This window comes from Sorex fumeus, unplaced genomic scaffold, assembly GCF_029834395.1.
Source record: "Sorex fumeus unplaced genomic scaffold, SorFum_2.1 ptg000014l, whole genome shotgun sequence".
NCBI classification, from domain to species: Eukaryota; Metazoa; Chordata; class Mammalia; order Eulipotyphla; family Soricidae; genus Sorex; species Sorex fumeus.
This window is the reverse complement of record NW_026606071.1, coordinates 22,975,874-22,996,439: the sequence shown is the minus strand read 5'-3', so window position 1 is coordinate 22,996,439 and position 20,566 is coordinate 22,975,874. Positions and strand designations below refer to the sequence as shown.

At 38.7% G+C, this 20,566-nt stretch overlaps 1 protein-coding gene across 2 annotated transcripts in view; it reads right to left on the bottom strand.

Annotated features, from left to right (window-relative positions):
- Positions 1-20,566, bottom strand: part of PARD3B (par-3 family cell polarity regulator beta) — a 1,231,823-nt gene that overhangs the window by 495,356 nt on the left and 715,901 nt on the right. For both annotated transcript variants that reach the window (XM_056111836.1, XM_056111837.1), the window contains exons 11-12: positions 16,586-16,771; positions 1,573-1,743 (exon numbers count right to left, since the gene is read on the bottom strand). In XM_056111836.1, coding sequence (XP_055967811.1) covers positions 1,573-1,743; positions 16,586-16,771 — 357 coding nt within the window. The remainder of the gene's footprint in view (positions 1-1,572; positions 1,744-16,585; positions 16,772-20,566) is intronic.

Genomic DNA, 20,566 nt, shown 5'->3' with positions numbered 1-20,566 from the left:
CAAGAATAGAACACAATTATGCCCACAATAATTTTTATTCCCCCATACCCCAATGTTTGTATTTGCCACCGTATAAACTCAAGTGCAGTGTGTTCCATACTGTCTATCAGTTGAGAGATTTTATTCCAAAACCATAAAAGAAATCTACTTCTAAGTGTTTGGAGGGGATGATGTGAGGGGTACAAAAGCCTCCTATAACCTCCTTATCCAAGACCTGAGTTCTATGGAGAAAAGCCCAAATCAAACAAGAAAAGACCCCTTCTCTTGTGATGAGTTGCAATAGATAAGGTTTTATAACTATGTACATAAGTAAAATCTATTAAATATTCATGGAAGCCTCTCTGTCACTTAAGCAGACACAAATGTTGAAAACAAGCTGGCTCATTATATATAGTCGCCAGTAATTGGCCAATTTACATTTATTTAACATTTACAAGGTTATGTACAGAGGAGTAAAAAGGTACAGTTACTACTTTCCAATCGCTGATAATGTAATAAGATATAATATAGTTTATAAATTAACTGCTTCTGCTTGCTTTCTCTGATAAATCTGTTTTCAGATGCAACTTTCATTCACTCATTCATTCATTCATTCATTCACATATATTGTCTACTATGTACCAGGAAATGAAGATCAATTAAGGAATAAAACAGATAATAGGGGGCCAGGGAGATAGCTCAAGGGGCCAAAGAGCAGTCAAGACATGAATGAGGCCCTTGGTTCATTCCAGTGCCCCAAGGATCCTCTAGCATGCCAAGTAAAGATCTACTGGTCTTTGAACATAGCTGAGGTAGCTCACAGTACCTCCCAGCAATAAAACTGTCAGGTCTGAGAGCTAGGTCCAGTATCTCCAGGAATTTCCTCCAGATCCCTGGACCTTACTGGGAGGTGTGGGATCTTAAAAACAAAACAAAACAAAAAGCTCAAACAACAGCATTTGTCAGTTATAAGTACCGAGCAAGTTCTGCTACATACTGAGCACTCATCTAGCTCACTTGTACATTGTACATAGCCATGAAAGAGCCAACTTTAGATTTAACTCACAAAATACAAGGTCACAGAATTTAATTTTAGCCATTATGAGTCACAACTACCTTCTAGCCTCACTGAATTAGAAAACCTTGATATTTGTTTATGTTAAATTATTATTAAAACTAATATTTTATTTTTCTCTCTTACTGAGCAACCTTTGTTGAAAGGAGAAGAAATGTTTGCAAGCCAATCAACCAAAATAATATAGAAAGATGTTCTAAAATTTAACGCTTTAGTTTATATGATAAAGTCTTTTACATATACTGCAGAAATCTACACGTCTGGGAAAAAAAACTAGAAAGCATGGACCTGTTTATATTTGATAAATTACTTACTTCCTATGCACATTTTAACACCTCCTAGTTATACCTAAATTATACAATGACCTCTTAGCCACACAAATCCATGAGAGGCCTTCTGGGCATATTTTTCCAATTTAAGGATAAGTATGAGTCTTTACTACCATAGTAGTGATGTGAGTTTGCAAATACTGGTCGTGGTTTGGGCAATTTGCTCTGAAAAATAAAGATTATCATTACCTCTGCCTGTCTCTCTGGTCTCCTCAGAATAACCAGCTGGATCATGCCTCGTATATTTCCTTCCATGGACATGGACCGCCTAAGTGTTTCCATAGCTTCATGGTTTGACTTTCCCAAAAGAGCTTCCCCATTAACAGAAATCAGTTGGTCATTTATCCGCAGACGGCCATCCTAGTGCAGGAAAAAGAAAGACTATTATTAAACAGAGATACACAGGTGATTATATGTGGCTGCTTAGGGGGGAAAAGTTCAGGTTTAAAAATGAGAAAAGGAAAAAAAATACCTCAACTACTAGGGATGATTTATTTTCTTTGGAAGAAAAGGACTTCAGAGTTTATCAAGAAATCACAAATACTAACAATAAAGAATAGTGTTAAGATATATTTTTAGAATCACGAAGAAGACATGAGCTGCAATAATTTAGCCATTTGTTAATGCCTCTTCCCGAAAATTTTGGCAAGCATGATAACCTAGTCTAGTTCTGATATTTGCTCTGAAAGGGACCATGTTGCTGATTGGAGCAGAGGGTTGGGAACAAAAGGAAGTGATCATACATAGTTCTGCAAAGAAAATAGCATAGCATCAGACTTAAATATTATCCACTTTACACTAGTTATGGGTATGTTAGATAGCATTGCTAGCCTAACTAATAAAAGTAAAGTAAAGGCCCTCCCGTTGATCATCGATTTGCTCGAGCGGGCCCAGTAACGTCTCCATTGGAGACTTTGTTGTTACTGTGTCTGGCATATCGAATACTCTCAGTAGCTTGCCGGGCTCTCTGAGAGGGGCGGAGGAATCGAACTCAGGTCGGCCATGTTGTCTGCGTGCAAGGCAAACGCCCTACCCGCTGTGCTATCGCTCCAGCCCCAGCCTAACTAATAGTGCTAAAAAATATTCTCATGTAATTTTGTCTAACATAACCCAAAAGTTGTGAGTCTGCTTGTTTGTTCAAGAATACAGAGTGAAGAAAAATTTTCTATATCTTCTGGCAAAAACAGTAACAACAAGTATCACAATGGAGATGTTACTGGTGCCCGCTCGAGCAAATTGATGAACAATGGGAGGACAGTGCTACAGTGCAGTGCTATCTTCTGGCAGGAAAACTTTAAAATCTAACACAGGAAACTGCCAAGCTGTTCGGGAAGGGCAAGCCCTTCCTGATTAATATTCAGCATCTTCAGAACAACTCCACCTACTACAGAGTCTGCAGAACTTCAGTGAATCCTGGAGGACAAGGTCTCTAGTCTAAATCACTTCTAGGACCAGCCAGACTCTAACACCTACCGACAGACTCACTCACAGGTTGGTTTATTGCCAGCAACTTGCAGGGTGATAGTAGATCTGCCTACAAAGGAACTTAGGGGGCCACAGTACATCTTCACAGTAGATAGTCTAGAAGAAAACATCTCAGATACCAATAGTCTGAGTGGAGAGTGGAAACATGCTCCCCTAATGCCTGTTATAACCCAGGGTAGAAACTTCAGGCTTGAGGCATTGATGAAATATTATGCCACTTTATATGGCATAATATTTATTATGCCATTGCTGCTAAGTTTTTTTTAACAGTATGGAGAAATAGAACATGAAATAATGTGATTGTCTTGCAAGTTATCAACCCTAGTTTGATTTCTGGCATGGCATATAGTCCCCTGAGCACACTTAATCACTTAAGTCACTTAACTTCCGTTAATAGTCGATTTGCTCGAGCAGGCATCAGTAACATCTCCATTTGTCCCTGTTGCGTGCCAGCGTAGCCCAATGGCGTCTGTTCGCTCTAGGAACATGAAGAGCCTCAAACCGATTGTTCATGATCTTGATGAAGAAGTCTGACCATCTGGTAGGTGGGCGGCCACATGGTCTTTTGACATCCCGTGGAATCCAGTTGGTAACAGCTCTAGTCCAGCGGTCGTCTTTAAATCTCATTACGTGACCAGCCCATCTGATTTTTGACACCTAGGCAAACGAGACAGTGTCCCTGATACTTGATAGTCGACGGATGTCGGAACTCTGGATTCTTTCTCTCATTTGAGTGAAACATGATATTCCAAGCATAGCTCTTTCAATTCTTCTTTGGGAGACCTGAATAGCGTACATTGTCTTTGTAAGATTCAGCTGTAGTCCTACCTTTCCACACTCATGGTCGAAGTCGGCCAGCATTTGTGCCGCTTGGGTGATGTTTGGCATTATTAAAACAATGTCATCAGCAAAGCAGAGGTGGTGTAGTTGCCGACCATCTATCTTCACTCCCATTCCTTCCCATTCCAGTCGTTTCATGATGTTCTCATGGGTGGCACTGAAGAGTTTTGGGGAAATGGTATCACCCTGCCAAACCCCTCTCTTGAAATCAATGATTACTTCTTTGTAGAATGGTGAGATCCTGGTAGTGAATCCGCAATACAGCTCACGGAGGATCTTGTTGTATTGGGCTTGAATGCCCTGATTGGCTAGGATTTCAATGACCACTTTCGTCTCAACAGAATCAAAGGCCTTCTTTAAATCAATGAACGTTAGAGCGGCATCTTGAACTCCCGAGAAACCTCAATGAGCTTGGTTATCATGTGGATATGGTCGATGGTGCTGAATCCTTTGCGGAACTCCTGAGCACAGTCAGGAGTAATCCCTGAGCACAGCGTCATGAGTAAGCCTGAGTATTTCAGGTATAGTCAAAGTCCCCGACACACCCCCTTTTTAATATACAACAATAACAACAGGCTGTAGAACAGTCTGTGTTCCTAGGTAAGTTTTCCTCAAGCTCTTCTAGTGATTTTCACCAAAACCCAGGATTGACATAGGTTCATGTTTTTATTTATATTTTGCAGAAAAGGAAACCAAAGCCTACATATTAAACAACTTTCCCCCAATCTAAAAGTCAGTCAGAGGCAAAGTGTGCAGATTTCATTATTCTGGCCTCTTCTGCCTTGACTAGAACTCCATTTGGTACACATCTCTAGACTACACTGATACAAATTAAAATAGGGAAAGGGCAAAGTTAAAGGGTTTTTCGCGTAGAAATATCTGGGATAAATGTTGAAAAATGTTCAAATGAACTGAAAAAAGAGAAAAAAAGAACTGTCTTAAGAAAATAAGCATACACACATACACAGAGCATATAATGAATAAAAAGAACCAAGCCTAGAGCTTTGGGAAGGGAACCCTGCGAAGGAGTCGATCAACATTGAGGAATGCAGTAGCAGACGGTCAGAGGAGAGGGGCTGTGGCAAAAGCCGTTCTGGGGTGCCGATGCCCTTGTGGACGTGCCCTGCTGGAGCAGGTGGTAGCCATGTAGAAGCCGAGTGCACAGAGCATATGTGAGCACACACGCCATGTGAGGTGACACCAAGGGGGCCAGGCCACAGCAGAGACACTCAACCACATCTCAGTGGTGTGAACACCCAAGCGCAATGTCTCAGAGAGGGTGATGCTCCCCCATTTCCTCTTGATTTCCAACTCCACTTACCCTGATTTGAAGCAAGTCTGGAAATGAGAAGGGCTGAAATCTCTTCATTATCTTATTTGGAGGGGGGCACATGCATGCATAGAAAGATTTAAGTTATATGACAATGATAAGAAGAAACCTGATCAAAGGGTTCTGTTTCTGAAAGTTAGAAACAAGCAAAGAAACTTTTCTGTTCAGTTTGGCACCTGTTGGAACTAAGAATGGGGAGTTCTGTCTGGGGAAAGGGGTGTGAATCTTGCGTGGGCAGTGGGGAGCCTCAGTACAATCATTCATGATGATGGGAGATGCATGTGTGAATTTTACTATGAAGGAAGAAGGGAGAGTTGGATGAGGTTCCTAACTTCAGTCACAGGAAATGAGGTGTAGGGTTGGGTTTGTAGAGATTCATTTTTGGCAGAACACCTCATTCTCTTTGACAGGAAGAAGGATGATAAAGATGAAAACTTTATGGGCATTTCTAGATGGGAGGAAATACATATTAGCAAGATCTTGCAGTTAACCTCTTAGGAACCTTTTTTGTGACGGATGGGGCAAGAGTATAGTGAAGAGACAGACAAGAGAAAAAGAGATATGGAAAGAACATTTTTTAAGTAAAAAAATCTATTATCATCAGGTTTTAAGCACAAACTTTTACTTCCAGCTACTTTTCAAGTATCAAGTAGGTGGACCTACATTGAAGAGCAACATGTTTGTTGCATCTCAGTCCAAACAAAATAGTAGGCCAGGCCATCCCAGAGTAGCAGGGATAATATATATATGATATTTTCATTCATCACAAGTGTCATTAATGAGTTGTGGGTATTAAAAAAAATACAACCCACACTCGCATTTTTAGGCCTGGCTGGTGTATTGCTATTGGTTTGTGCTTTTCATTTATAAGATAAATGATGCGTAATTTCATTAATGGTGATGCCAGTAAGCACCATGTTGTTCTAACATTTAGAATATAATCACAGAATTCAGAGTTGGAAGGGTCCTGGAAGGTCATCCCTTCCAACCTCTTCCACTTACAGATAAATAATGTGATGCCCAAAGAGGATGAGAAACCATTTATCGAACCCTTCTAAAGGGAAGGCATATAGATTAGTACTTGCTCAGAGAGCTAAGGTCAGAGTTGGATCAGAATACCATATATTCCAACTTCTCAGAATTCCCTATTCAGTAGCCCCTACACTGAGATGCAATATTTAGGCTCTATAAAGATTATTATTCAAATTAAGATGTTTATATGTAAGATATATTCTGGAAAGTAAACTAGATGAAAGTCAGAGTTAGAAGACAGATTAAATGGAAAGAGGAGACTGCTTGGTGTGCCAGAGTTACGGAGAAAATGAAAAGAGGAAGAAATCAGGTTATACATACACACATACACACAAATATCTACATCCAGTATTGATCAACTGAAGTTGTGAAGTTGTTGATTTAGTGATGAAATCATAATTCAAAATCAGTAAGAGGCCTCAAAACTTATGTTTATTCTGCTTTGGAATAATTGTGACAAAGATAAGTGGCTTTTAGTAGTTCTGTTTCTATTAATAATATGCTCAAGTAAATACTGAGGCATGAAAATGCACACTCTCATCAAATGTTTTTACCCTGAGTTAATACCCAAGGATGTTATTCAGTAAATGTGAATCTCTTTCATCATTATCTGGGTCATGCTTACATTTATTAAAAAAAATAATTTTCTGCTGTGGGCTGAATGTCTGCCTCCCACCCCAAGCCCTAAATTCATATGTTCCAACTCTTATCCCTAGTGTGATAGTAGGATATAGGGGGTCTTTGTGGGATGATCTATGAAAGCAGAACCTTCATGGGTGGGATTCATGTCCTTGTAAGAGAGATATGAAAGTGATAAAGAGACCTCCCATTTCTTCAGTCAAATGAGGTATCTATCAACAAGGAAGGGGTCTTTGGCTAGATACTGAATCTTCTGGCACTTTGATCTTTAGACTTTTTTGTCTTCAGAATTAAGAGCAATACATTTCTATTTTCATAAGCCACCTATTATATGATTTTCTGATACACCAGCCAAAAAGACAGGCACTTTGCTGCATGCTTTATTGCCACCATACCTAACCCAAAAGAAGAGCTATGCTCTTCACCTCTGCCAACCTCCTTTACCAGTTTTATCAGTCTCCTTTCAACAAAAGAGCAAAGAAAGTTCAAAAACAGGAAGGAAAAGAGAGTGGAGATAAAAAGTCACTTCTTCTGACCACATAATGACAAATGAAAACTGTGAGGAAATGAAGGTCTTCGATGTTTTGGGATGGCTTTCCAACCCTTTAACTGCATTCTGATTTGTAAGGCAGAAGGAAGAAAAGAGCAAAAGACAAGATGTTTGGTGTTACATTCCCAATTTTACTGAGCACTTACTATAGGCTAATCCTTTTGAAAACTTTGGCATATATTCTCTCATTCAATTCTCACAATCTGATAACATAAACAGCACTCTCACTGTTTCATATAACAGTAAAATGTCAAAGCAGTAGCATGTCCTGGTCTACACATCTGAGTCACATATAGAACAATGGGTATTAATGATAATGGTTATGAGTTTCTACTTTGTATAGTCCTTGGGTACAAACTGAAAAGAAACTTAAATTTCTAGAGACAACTAAATATTGATAACAGTGTTATACACTGGGATGATTGTTTACAGTTTAGAGAAGAATAACAAGAACCAGGCACCTAAATTGAACCATAGTTGGAAGCCTGTCTCATGAGATGAGGGAGAAGGCAGCTGGAATAGAAAAGGGATCACAAAGACAATGATGGTTGGAGGAATCATTAGGGATGGGGGATGTGTGCTGAAAGTAGATAATGGGATAACCTCTCATTATTTGGATTGCAAACCATAATGCCCAAAAGGAGAGAGAGAAAAAGAGAGATAGAGAAGAGAGGAGAGAGAGAAAGAGAAAAGAGAGGAGAGAAAGGGAGAGAGAGAAAGGGAGAGAGAGAAGAGAGAAGGAGAGGGAGAAATAGAAAAGAGAGAAGGAGAGAGAGAAAGGGAGAGAGAGAAAGGGAGAGAGAGAAAGGAAGAGAGAGAAAGGGAGAGAAGGGATGGGTGTTGGATGTTGGATCATTGTATGACTGCAATCTAATCATGAATAGCTTTGTAACTGTGTATCTCACAGTGACTTAATTAAAAAAATAAAAATTAAAAAAAAGAAACCAAATAAAAATAAATAAATAAATAAATAATAAAAGAAAAGAGAAAGGAAAAAAGACTCCTCTTAAAAACAAATGCTTATGCCATTGATTTGCTTATGAACTTGGTTCTGTTAATTCTTGATAAGGGATGGGAGTGATACACTTTGCAGGATGTTTTCTATGGACCCTGAAGCTTGTTCACGTATTTCTGGGATTACAGTGACCTCTCCTTCAGCCCCTACCATACTCAGCAGTACTGAATTATTTACTACCTCTGCTACTTTTACAGATAATACTAAAATTTCACCAGTGGATGATATTTTATAAGGTTCCCTTAACTGGAGTTCTAATAAGCACAGAAAGCAGAGTAAGAAAGGCAGGAGAGTAAGAAAGTACTTGCCTCTGCAAACATGAGGCAGCATCATGAGGAGACTCATTTTCCCAGGGGTACTTGGCTGGGACCCAAGGCCAGTTTGAATCAGGCCAGGGTGTTGAGAGGATTAATAGTGACCAGATGTCAGCTCCTGCATCTGCATGCTTCTAATGGGTCCTCTGCAAAGCTCCCTGGGATAATCTCAATACCCAGTGACCAAAGTCGAAAACCTAACTTGAAAAACTAGAGCAAGTATGCCTTGGAATGGGGTGGAAGTCCAGGTGAAATGGTACAGGACTATGGAAGAAGAGTGTCTGGAATAAATCTCCAGAGCTCTAAAATCACTCAGCAACAACATCTGTTTACCGTATTAAAATAGAAAAAAATAATCTGACTAGAAAAGAGCCTTTCATTTTGGACTGAAATAATTTAAGTTAATTTGAAAGCAATAGTAATGAAAGGTACAGAATACATTTTGATTTTCAAGTACATGCTTAGAAAACAGAAAGAAAATAAAAACAAAGAAAAAGAGTATCTGGTGAGATAGGAGGCAGGTAATTTCTAGTCTTCAAAAGTAATTTACCTCCATTGGTCCCTGTATTACATCATCTGTCCTGACATAATTTCAGCTGATTCGAATGAGACTATTCTTTCCACACAAGAATTTTATTTTTCTAGGGACAATAAATTGCATTTGGATGTATCCACTGTGGTGATTTGGTCCACACTCTTCTTTCATACAAAATATGATTTGCATTCTGGTTCAGTGGTTTAATAACTATTGATCCTTCACAGCAAAGTTCAGAAAACCACTTTTCATGATTTCCTCCACAGGCAGAATTAATTGCTCCATTATCTCAACACTCAGTTTACTTTTATATTTGTCTATATAACCCTTATCATGTTAAGTTTGTTTATGTATTTATCATTCTACCAGCTTCCTAGATTGTGAGATGAGTCATTTAAAGCTTTCTGTCGCCGGTCTAGTGCATAATTCACTACAGCTGTTTAAGAAATGCTTGCTAAACTAAATTGCTCGAAAAAAATATTTCATTCAGATGCTTTTTCCATTCAAGACCATGTATAAGTATCATCTACAGTGTATGAACTGTTTAATTTTCAAACTGTAACTATGAGAGATTTGTAAACCACTAACTTGTATACACCAGCAAATATTCAGAGAAACTCTATAATTCTAAATTGATTACATTTTCTGTGCTGATCTAATACCCACGAGTCCAGTTACATAAAAGTTTAAATTTATTTGTATGATGCATTTATCTTATTCAGTCTTAAGAGTTTCACTATGGAGCAGACAGGTATGTCCAAACAACACCAAATGTACCAGTTACTTAGCTTTTGTGGCATAAAAACTTTTGTAAAAAGACGATTAAGGCTATTTTACATAGAACATCAGAAATAAAATATATATATATATTTTGCTTTTTTGGGTCACACCCGTTGATGCACAGGGGTTACTCCTGGCATTGCACTCAGGAATTACTCCTGGCAGTGCTCGGGGGACCATATGGAATGCTGGGAATCGAACCCGGGTCGGCCGTGTGCAAGGCAAATGCCCTACCTGCTGTGCTATCGCTCCAGCCCCAACATCAGAAAATATATAATCAAGCCATCTTGGTATAATGCTTTCAAATGCATTATAATGCTTCTCATATTGAAGTCCTTGTAGAAAATAAAGGGCATAAATGAAAGTTTCCATTTCTGTACTTACTAATGTCATTAATAAATCTCATCATTTCCTCAGTGGTATAAACTGAGAAGCAATAACAGTCATCACAAATATTCACTGACATGTTCTGTAGTAATTGGCCTCTGTGCTTGTTAGATACTTATTCTCTTTTCCCTCCATCCTCTCCTATCACCTTCCTGATTTTCTGGTTTCAGTTTACTGTGGCTTAAACAACTTGATAATAAAACCTATGGAAGTATATTTGCTATAGATGAATCAAGAAGATTCTTCATGGATGTGTAATCTGATTAGAATTTCATGTCTTTTAACTTATGGAAAACTCTCTTAATATAATTAAGTTTTTGAGAAGAACCGAGTTCTTATTTGTTCTAAGACCTCTTAAAGTGTGAACACTAGAGAAATGGATCCAAATCTTAATACCTAGAATAAAATTCTATTTTTTTTTTTTTTGCTTTTTGGGTCACACCCAGCGATGTACAGGGGTTACTCCTGGTGCATGCACTCAGGAATTACTCCTGGTGGTGCTCAGGGGATCATATGGGATGCTGGGATTCGAGCCCTGGTCAGCTGCATGCAAGGCAAACGCCCTCCCTGCTGTGCTATAGCTCCAGCTCCTAGAAAAAAATTCTAACCCGATCAGAAATATTATATATATACAGGAGCGATAGCACAGCGGTAGGGTGTTTGCCTTGCATGCAGCCAACGTGGCCGACCCGAGTTCAATTCCTCCGCCCCTTTCGGAGAGCCTGGCAAGCTACCGAGAGTATCTCGCCTGCACAGCAGAGCCTGGCAAGCTACCCGTGATGTATTCGGTATGCCAAACACAGCAACAACAAAAGTCTCCAATGGAGACGTTACTGGACCCGCTCGAGCAAATCAATGAACAACGGGAGGACAGTGATGTATATGATATACATACATATATGATACATACATAAATATACACATATATCTAACATGATATAATTAGCAATTTTACTTTTGATTAAGACTACCAAAAACGTTTCTCTAGAGAAAACATGAGAAAATCATGGAGTCCAAATACAGATAGAAAATGATGTAAAATTCTATAGCATTCTCTAGCATGGTATATATACACTCATTCTTATTTGAATTTTCTTGCATGAACTAAAATATAAAATTGATAAAGATCAGGAATAATTACTCTGATGCTGGTAAAATAAAATTAATGCTGTGTTATTTCTTTTATAAAATTGTTATTGCTATAGAAAACTCTTAATAACACTGATTCTATGAATTAATATTTTTTTAAAAGGAAGATGTTTAAAAATTAGTGGCATGAGGTCACTGATATTTTTCTCATGTTTCAATTAGTTTCTATATTTTGAATATAAATATCTTACTTTGTACATAGAGATTATGTTTTTTTCCCAGGCTAAGGTTATGCTTTTCATTATATTTTGAGGGGTTAGGATAAAATGGTAGTTTGAATTCTAACTGGTAAGGATTTGCAATAGTCCATTTTCACACTTAGCAAGCTTCTTTGGTCAGTGGTAAAATCCTGGAAGACAAGGCTACTAGTAAAGAGCTTTGTGGTTCTCTACCAGTAGGAAACATTATCAATTTTAAGAAAAAATGGATGATTGAGGAAATCGTTTAACTTTAGTGTTTCTTAAAAAGCTTCCCCTTTTATCTTCCTTTGAATTCATTAATTATAGATCTGACACATGATTTATAGATACCAGCAGAGGGTGGTTAGAAATTACTCACACTGGGAACTCCTATTGAACTCTTGATAAAAAAGCCTAAATGCTGTTAAATGTCCCATAGTGAAAAAATAAGAATGAGAGAGAAAGAATGAGAGAGAGAGAGAGAGAGAGAGAGAGAGAGAGAGAGAGAGAGAGAAGAGAGAGAGATCCTGGAAATTCTAGAGTTGTGTATTCTTTTGAAAAGCTCATATTGAAGAGTGAAATTAAATGGGGGGGGCTTTTTAAAATAACTTTTTCTTTTACCTATTATATAGTATAGATTATAAAATCTCACATTTCACAGAGTAACTATTCCAAATTCCCTAAGCACAGAAGAATCAAATTACTTAAATTATGTCTAGTTCATATTCTGAGTGCATGCGTTTGCAATTAGCTATGTCAGGCATTTTTCTTTCATTTAATTTCATCATCATCAAGCAGTATTTATTAAGCACAAACCTGGCTAATTAATTTTCTAGAGAATAACAGGTATTCTTAAATTCAGGTCTACCTACTTAAGGACCTTTAAATAATCTATCTTATATGTGGCATTTCTCCCTTAAAAAACTGCCTTTAAATTTTCCCTCAAAATGCTGCCTTAAAATCTTTACTGTATTATTTCGATAATTCAGTAAGATGCATTTCACTCCTCAGTAAGATACATTTCACTCCTAAATGTCATAGAGTCGAATAAAATCTGTCATTTAGATCGCTATAACATTCATTCAGATTAATGTAACACTTGGTGAGGGTTTGTCTTTCTATCTCAACTTTTTAAATCATCGCTGTTCTAGCTATAGAAGTGAATAGTAAGAGACGGAAATGATAGAAATCAGTGGCTAGAGAGGTACTGGGGAAAATAAATAGGCCTTCAGCATAGTCCCAGAATTTCAGGAATTTTACATCTGGCAAAAAGTAACCGATCTTTGTTTACCCCAAAGAAAGCCCCCGGGAGAACAGCCAACAGAATCCACAGGAAGAATTTGGCCATACTTTCCAAAGTAGTTTAGTTCTTACAAATCCACTTTCCCTAAAGGAAAAACAAAAAAGCAAAAAAACAACACCTTGAGAACCAATTAGATGTATGAAGGGCCAAGAGAAAGATTGTGTTCTGGCAGAAAGATCAGCTTGTTGATTTCAGGTAAAAACCTGAGGCCAGATGCTAGAGTGAACATTCCCAGCTTATCTCCCCTCTGCCCCCTGGACCCTGCAATCTGTTAGGAGTCTTCTGAACAGGGACAGAAACAAAGTCTCAAAACAATTTTTGTAAAACATTACCCTGACTCACATAACAGGTGGCGATTTTGTGAGGAATAACAGTGAATTGTTGAACAGAAGAACACTAGAAAAAAAATAAAAAGTATTCCTTTTTTTTTTTTTCTGGCTAATGGGATTTCTTGTGAACAAAGCTCAGGTCTCTACCCTTTACACTGCAAAAAGTAAATAAGACAAATGGATACTAAACATTCACAATAAGACTAAGTCAGTGATTGATGCCTCTTCCTGTTTAAGATCAGCTATAAATATGCTGTCCAGTGGTTTTTAATGGTGTGATTGTCTGACTCAGCAGACCAGTGTCAGGAAAGAAATTTACATAAATGGAAAGTGAAATCTTTCTGGGGAAACAGGACTGTAAGAAACTGCTTAGGTAAGGAGATGCTCACTTACACAACTGTGCATATACATATTAAACCTCTTTCCAGTATCTGCTTGAGCTTTTTATGTCCCATAAAAAGCTAAGATGTTTGCTTTTAATTTCCAAAAATTCATTTCAGTTTCAATTTCACTTGAAATAAATTCTACAAATAGAGTCATTGTTAGGAATAAGAAGAGTATTGAGCTGACATTCACAAACATGGGCCGGACTGAATCAAATCCAACACGTGTTTTTAGATGGCATGGCCACAGATGACAAGCCTGATACAAGAGAACTCTGGGGCAATGGCTCCTGCTTTTGAGATACCTGCAGGGGGAGGAGAAGAAAGCCTTCCTCACAGTGCACAGTAGCACCTGGAAAGGCTCAAATCAGTCGTGCTGGGTTCAGTGCCTCACTACGTGACCAGGGGAGATGAAGTAACCACTGCCATCTGCAGTTTCCATTGATGAAATGACAGCATAATAAACCAGTGTAATGGGGCTGGAGAGATTGTACAGCAGGTAAGGCACAGTCCTGGGTTTCACACCCAGCACTGCATCTGATTCCCTGTTGTTCCACCAAGAGTGACAAATGACCCCTTATGGTCCACCAGGAGTGACTCTTGAGCACAGAGTTAGGAATGAGCCCTGAGCACCACTGATGTGGCCCCAAACAAAACAAAAAATAAACCAGTGGGAATGTGAAGAATAAAATTAGAGAATTCACTTAAAATGCTTATCACAGTATCCAGTATATATTAAGTAATAAATCGAAAAAAAAATAGCTGCCATAGTTATTATTTTCCATCTCTTCCTGGGTTTGTGTTTCTAGTCAGCTTCGAGAGTTTAATAGAATAGCCTTGAGAGTTTAATGAAATGAAATATTGGCTCCAATTTTTACTCTTCTCTCCACCCACACTTTCACTATAGCTGTATTATGGGTGGATGAGGTTTCCTTTCCTATTTACCTTGAATTCAGTTATTTGACTAGCTGTGACCAATAATGTATTTGTGATAATGGTGATTTTGGAACCCAAAACATAAGAAGTATCAGTCAGATCAGCTAGCCCTCTGACTCCTCACTGAGTGATAGGAACATGCTAGAGCTGGCATGCTGGTCCAGGCATAGGGAAAACATATGGAGAGTGGATGTCCAACCTGCAGTGCTATATTGTGAGTGCACACTAGCCTAAATCAGAGTCCTTAGAGCTGCCCTGCAGAAACTTAAGGAGAAAAAATACTTTGTGGTATACATTACTGCATTTCTACCACTATGTATTTATTTACTTATTTATTTATGGTTTGTGGGACACACCTGGCACTGCTCAGAGCTTAATCCTGGCTGTACACTCAGGAGTGACTTCTGACAGCGCTCAGGGGTCAGGTGGGGTTCTGGGGATCCAACCCAGGTCAGTCATGTGCAAGGCAAGTGCCCTGTACACTGTACTTCTCTCCAGCTCCAGGCTGCAATTATTTATTATGCAGCAAATGCTAACTGCCCCAAGGAGTGCATTAAATAATTATCTGTTTACAGTGAATTTCTTATTTTCTAAGCAAAATGACATTTGCTTAGTCACTGACGTTCACAACATGGGCTGGGTGTAGAATCTAACTGGGTTTTCTTGCATTGGGCATGGGGGGGCATAGGGGAGAGGGTCACACATATTATTATCAAGGTAATTACAAAAGGGCTCACAGTGATTGAAGGGGATTCCCAGGCACTGAGCTGGTCACTTCATATGCACTGTCTTTGTATAAATGCTCACTAGACCATTCAGAGGTGAGCACTATTAGTTTAACTGAAATTCACAAGTGAGGAGATGGAGGCATATTGAGAATAACATGCCCACATTCAGTGGGGGTGGGAACAGCTAAGGCAGGATTCATAGGCATGAAGTTTGGTAGAATGACAGGATGTGAAATGATTAGGAGGCTGCAGGCAGCTGAAAATGAGCACAAGCTTGTTTGCTCCTTGAACTACTTTCCAGCTTTAGTCACACCATGTGTGACATTTAGTTCATCCTTACAACCATGTAAATTAGGTATGCATTATTATCCCTATTCTGCAGATGAGGAGATAGTAGTACAACAGGGCAAGTTTGTTGTTCATATCCATAAATAGCTAGAAGGAGTGAAATCGATCTGAATCCAGTCAAACTAGTTAAGAAGGCCACTAACTTTTGGGGGGTTGTGGGGGCTCCAAAGCAGTGGTCATAAGACCTAGGAGGACCCACTATCTAGTTTTGGCCAATAGGTCCAGAGGTTCATAAAGAGACCCAAGGATGCAGTATTGGGTGCCTCCTGTGCTGTACCAGTGATGCTCCAGGGACCACATGTTGTTGTAGTGAATATGGTACATGCATGCCAGCCATATACCCTAAATGCTGTACATTCTCCTGGTGCCTTTTTATACTATTTAAATAGCTATGGTGGCATAGACCTCCACGATGTGAAAGAGAAGAATCAGTTTCTTTCCCTTTTTAATGGAATTTATGTTACTCCATATTGAGACAAATATTCATTCCCTGCTCCATGGTTATTTTCAAGAGTATAAAATGTGTGACAAATGACCTTTAATTTATACTCCCATCTCTACCAGGCTCCAGCGAGCTTACATTCTTGCAGGCATAATTTTCTCATTTTCTGCCTTTGTGTTGACTTGTTTTTAGCTTTGTTTTTCCAATTATATATTTTTAGGTTTCAACACTGTCAGGTTACAAATTCAGAGTCATAAAAAGAAAGACTGCAAGAAAAATATCAATCACAGTGGGTTTTCCAGAACCCTCTCTGGGAAAGAAAAGTAACCACTTAAAGAATAAAAACAGAAACTGTCACCCTGATGGGCAGGCACCTCGGTCCCCCGACTCTGTCTTCTGGATGGCTGTGGCCGCCAGCCTTCACACACTCTCTACCCAGTTGGCAGGGCTAGCTCCCTAAGCTCTGAACACAGGCACGGAAACACTTCCCTGACTCACCTTATAGGCAGCACCTCCATGGATGATGGACTTGATGAAAATCCCAAAGTCTGTTCCAGTTTCTCGAGACTTGTTCCCCTTTAAGCTCACCCCTAAACCAGCAGAACCTGAATCATTCAGGGGGATCTCGAAGGTGAGTTGTTCAATTGTGTCCAAGGAAAGACCATAGCAGGCAGGCTCTCCTTTCTGGTGGTCAGATTGAGCAGGAAAAGAAGAAGGAGAAGACACAGGTTAAGATTTATACATTCACAGTGCCAAACACAGGTGCAACTAGAAAAACCAGGTAACTGGACCTCCCACCAACTGTTAAGATCCTGCTCCCCCTGGGCAAAGGCTCACAGGCTGAGCTGTCTTTGCACTGAGCACTGCAGGTCCATGAAGATGAAGAAGAGGGGAGAGATACGGGAGGTGGGAATAGTTCTTGGCAACAAAACTTGGTGATGGGCACCTGAAAGCATCCTGCAGGAAGGTAGAATCCTACCCTTTAAAACACCCCATAAAGAGTGCCTGGGGGACAGAACTGTGTTTGATTCCTTGTGCTACATGATCACCTGAATAACTCAGAATGCAGGCCTGGAAGCCCTCAGCACTGACAGAGTGATTCAGTATCCCTGGCACCACAATGCCCAATCAGCAATGCATCCTAGAGCCCTGACATTTCACCTCTAGACATGGTGACCAAGAATTGCTGGTGGGGCATGTGGATCTCCTTGGTCCCCAGCTTGGGAGGTTTCTCAAAATATACCCATAAGTATTTTGGCTTTACAGCAGAATATCCTCAGCAACTGAAGAGACTGAATGTAAGATTTAGACAATCTTAGATACTGGAAAAAACTTTCAAGATAATTTTTCATACTTTTACTTTAGGATGGAGAAATAAAGCTTAATGCATATACATGCTAAAACAACGGGGAAATATTTGACTTATTTATTTAAAACATATCATTTACCATGAACGTGATATTGATAAGGACTGTCAAAGAGATACAGAAAATGGAAAACAAAGTTAATTTTAAGTTAAAGATATGTGACTCAAAATGGTTGTCTCTGAATTTTACTTCATCAAAACACATGCCTTAAGCTTGTATCATTGGGCAATACAACTCACTGATAATGCTTTTTTGTACACAAAAATGATAATGCACAACAACAAATATTCATATCCTCATTGACAAATTAAACCTATAAATATTCTAAAAGAAGATACAGAGTACAGTGGCAAAAAAAAATACACATTTAAAGCTTGGGTCTCCAGGGAAATGAATGCAGTTAATCATATTTGGTCCCTAGTGTTTTCAAGAATTTGGTAGTGGGAAAAACATTGCTGTCCACCTGAAAATCTCTGGAGCTCTCGACACCACATTCCTTTCAAGCCTGTGAAAACGTGAAACTCTGCCACAGCGCTGAACTTAAAGATATGAAAATGAGACAGCCCTGGAAACCATCAGTTCATTCGAGGTCAGTAGTTCCTTCCTCTCTAAAATTATGACAACAGACTCTCATTTTCAGGCCATTTTGAAGGACTCATGTAAAATTATGCATTTTAAAAAATTACTGAATGTCTAAATATCAGTCATAAAATAACAACTATAAAATCAAAAATAGCAAAGAACTAATAACTGAAACTGGATTAAGAGGTTTGATCATAACCAGATCCACTGATTCTGCATTCTGAACTCTGATCAAGAGAGAAAATCCATGTCTACCTTTTTTAAAAAGTTGTCTAATTTTATGAGAAACAAAGTTGCTTGACAAAAATGTTGTTTCAAAGAAATGAAGCTTTGTTTAATTTAATAAATCAATTAAAGTTAGCTCTTTTCACAAACTCATTTTCTAAAATATAAATCCCATGATTTGACTCAAACTAGCAGTCTATTGCCCATTGGAACGCAAGGTTAATGCTAGATGTAAATTAGTACTCTTCATCTTTGTTTCTGAAAACACCCAATTTAGAACCCAGGACATTTTATAATTATTTTTGATTCCAGACCTCTCTGATATTTGGTAAATTTTAGTCTAATAAAGCTCATGGAATTAAACTGTAAATCAAGGAACAGCTGTTCTTCCTAGAAGTTTGTGAATGATTTTGGAGAAAAGCTAGAAAGTTCCTTGGTTGTTGTTTGTCTTTTTTTCCCCCTCAGTGATAAAATGACTGAAGATGAGTTTTGCTTCAGGAATAATTTGAAAGCACTCTATTTTATGCTTGAATCCTTCTTTTTGAGGCAATCATTCTTAATTCTTAACAAGGCTGATAACCAGGATTTTGTACTACTGGATTTTATTATTATTTAAGGAACAAAATAATGTTATGGTTCTTGTTTTTGACCTGATACCTGAATGTGAAATATACAACAACATAAGTGAGTGGCTAATAATGATTGAGTGGTTACATTCTAAGTGCTTTAACCACACAGGTGCACACCATCCCTTGGGGGGTTATTATTATGCCATTTTCTAGATAAGGAAACAGGTATGCAGAAGAATAGTTCCATGCTTATAGCCCAGAGACTTGTCAATGTTGGAGCTCTTTGGAGCCTGGGGCCTTGAGTCCCTTTGTGTTCTTTTCCAGTGTCAGGTTATTGACTATGTTTCAGCTTTTCTGAGACATCATGACTTGATTGAGTCACAGGAAATTCTTCGGCAGATTCCTACAGTGATAGTAAGATGCCATACAATTTCTCATCTCAATCCAACTGCAGTTATATTTTATATCTTTCTCATACTATCTCAGGCTCAATCCATAATTAGTGGTCTATAATAATAGCAGACTTCCCAATGGTGAAGGAAGCCATTACAGTAGTTAACATAGCCATTTCCTCTATTAGAAATAAATGTTCCTTTACCTAATGTAAAAAAAATCAATATGCTGAAAGCATTCCTCTCATAATAACCTTGGTTCAACTGGCAACTCTGAAAATTAAACTTAAATCTTGCCAGGCAAGATTTTGTAGTAAGATGTAAAAAGGAAGAAAGTCCTCAGAAATCCCTAAATATGGTTCCTCAGTTCCAGGATGGGCCCAAAGATAGTATCGCATCTTGCCTGTGGACCCTTCCTGATTTCCAGTTTTTCAGCCCAGTGCTTGTTCCACACTGAAATTTATGCCTAGTTTTCTATTCACAGATAAGTAGGGGAAGAAGAAATAAAAAGTACAAGTCTGGCATAATAAAGGGAAGATGTTATGAATTTATTTTTTTATCTTTTCATTTTTTTTATTCTGTGTTTCCACAGGCCATGTGTCTAGATACAAAATCCTAGAGCCAGCTCCAGGAAAGATGTTCAGAGGCTGCTATAGATACCCAGGCTGAGTGCGCTACACCTGCTCAGATCAGCAAGCCACAGATTCCCAACTCAGGCTTCCAAATGACACTGGGACCACATAATTCTTCTTGTAGGGAAGTGGGGAGCAAGGCCAGGATATTCAGCAGAATACCTGGGTCATCACCCCATAGCTGCAGGAAGAAATTGTTTCCCCCGTTGGGAAAACCAAAAATACCTCAGAGATGGTTGAATGATCCCTGAACCATCAATTGCAAAGTGAAGTCAAGTTTAAGTTTAAGGTAACTGAAGCACAGAGAGTTGTTTGGGGTGGCATTGCTGCCTGCTGTTGTGTTTCTAAGAATCAGGGAAGAGTGGCAGTAAATGTCACTGCCCTCTAGGTCGCAAGCTCACAGGCTACTGACTGGCCACTGGGTCAAAATGAATTACTAAGGTATTCCATGCTCCTAGTCATGTCTTAGGTTACATGGCAGGTAGTGTTGCAGAGCAGAAATATGATCTTTGTAGGATGAATAGGGAGGGTAAAGTAAAATAAATATTGAACTTACTAGTTCTTTTCCATATGCTACCTTCTGCAAGGATCCAGAAGGGAAATGCGGCCTATTATGAATCTGTGAGTTTAGTTATGCTTATTTATATGTTGCTTTTGTGTTATTTATTACAAGCTATAGATTATACAAAATAGGACTGACAGAGACTTTTAA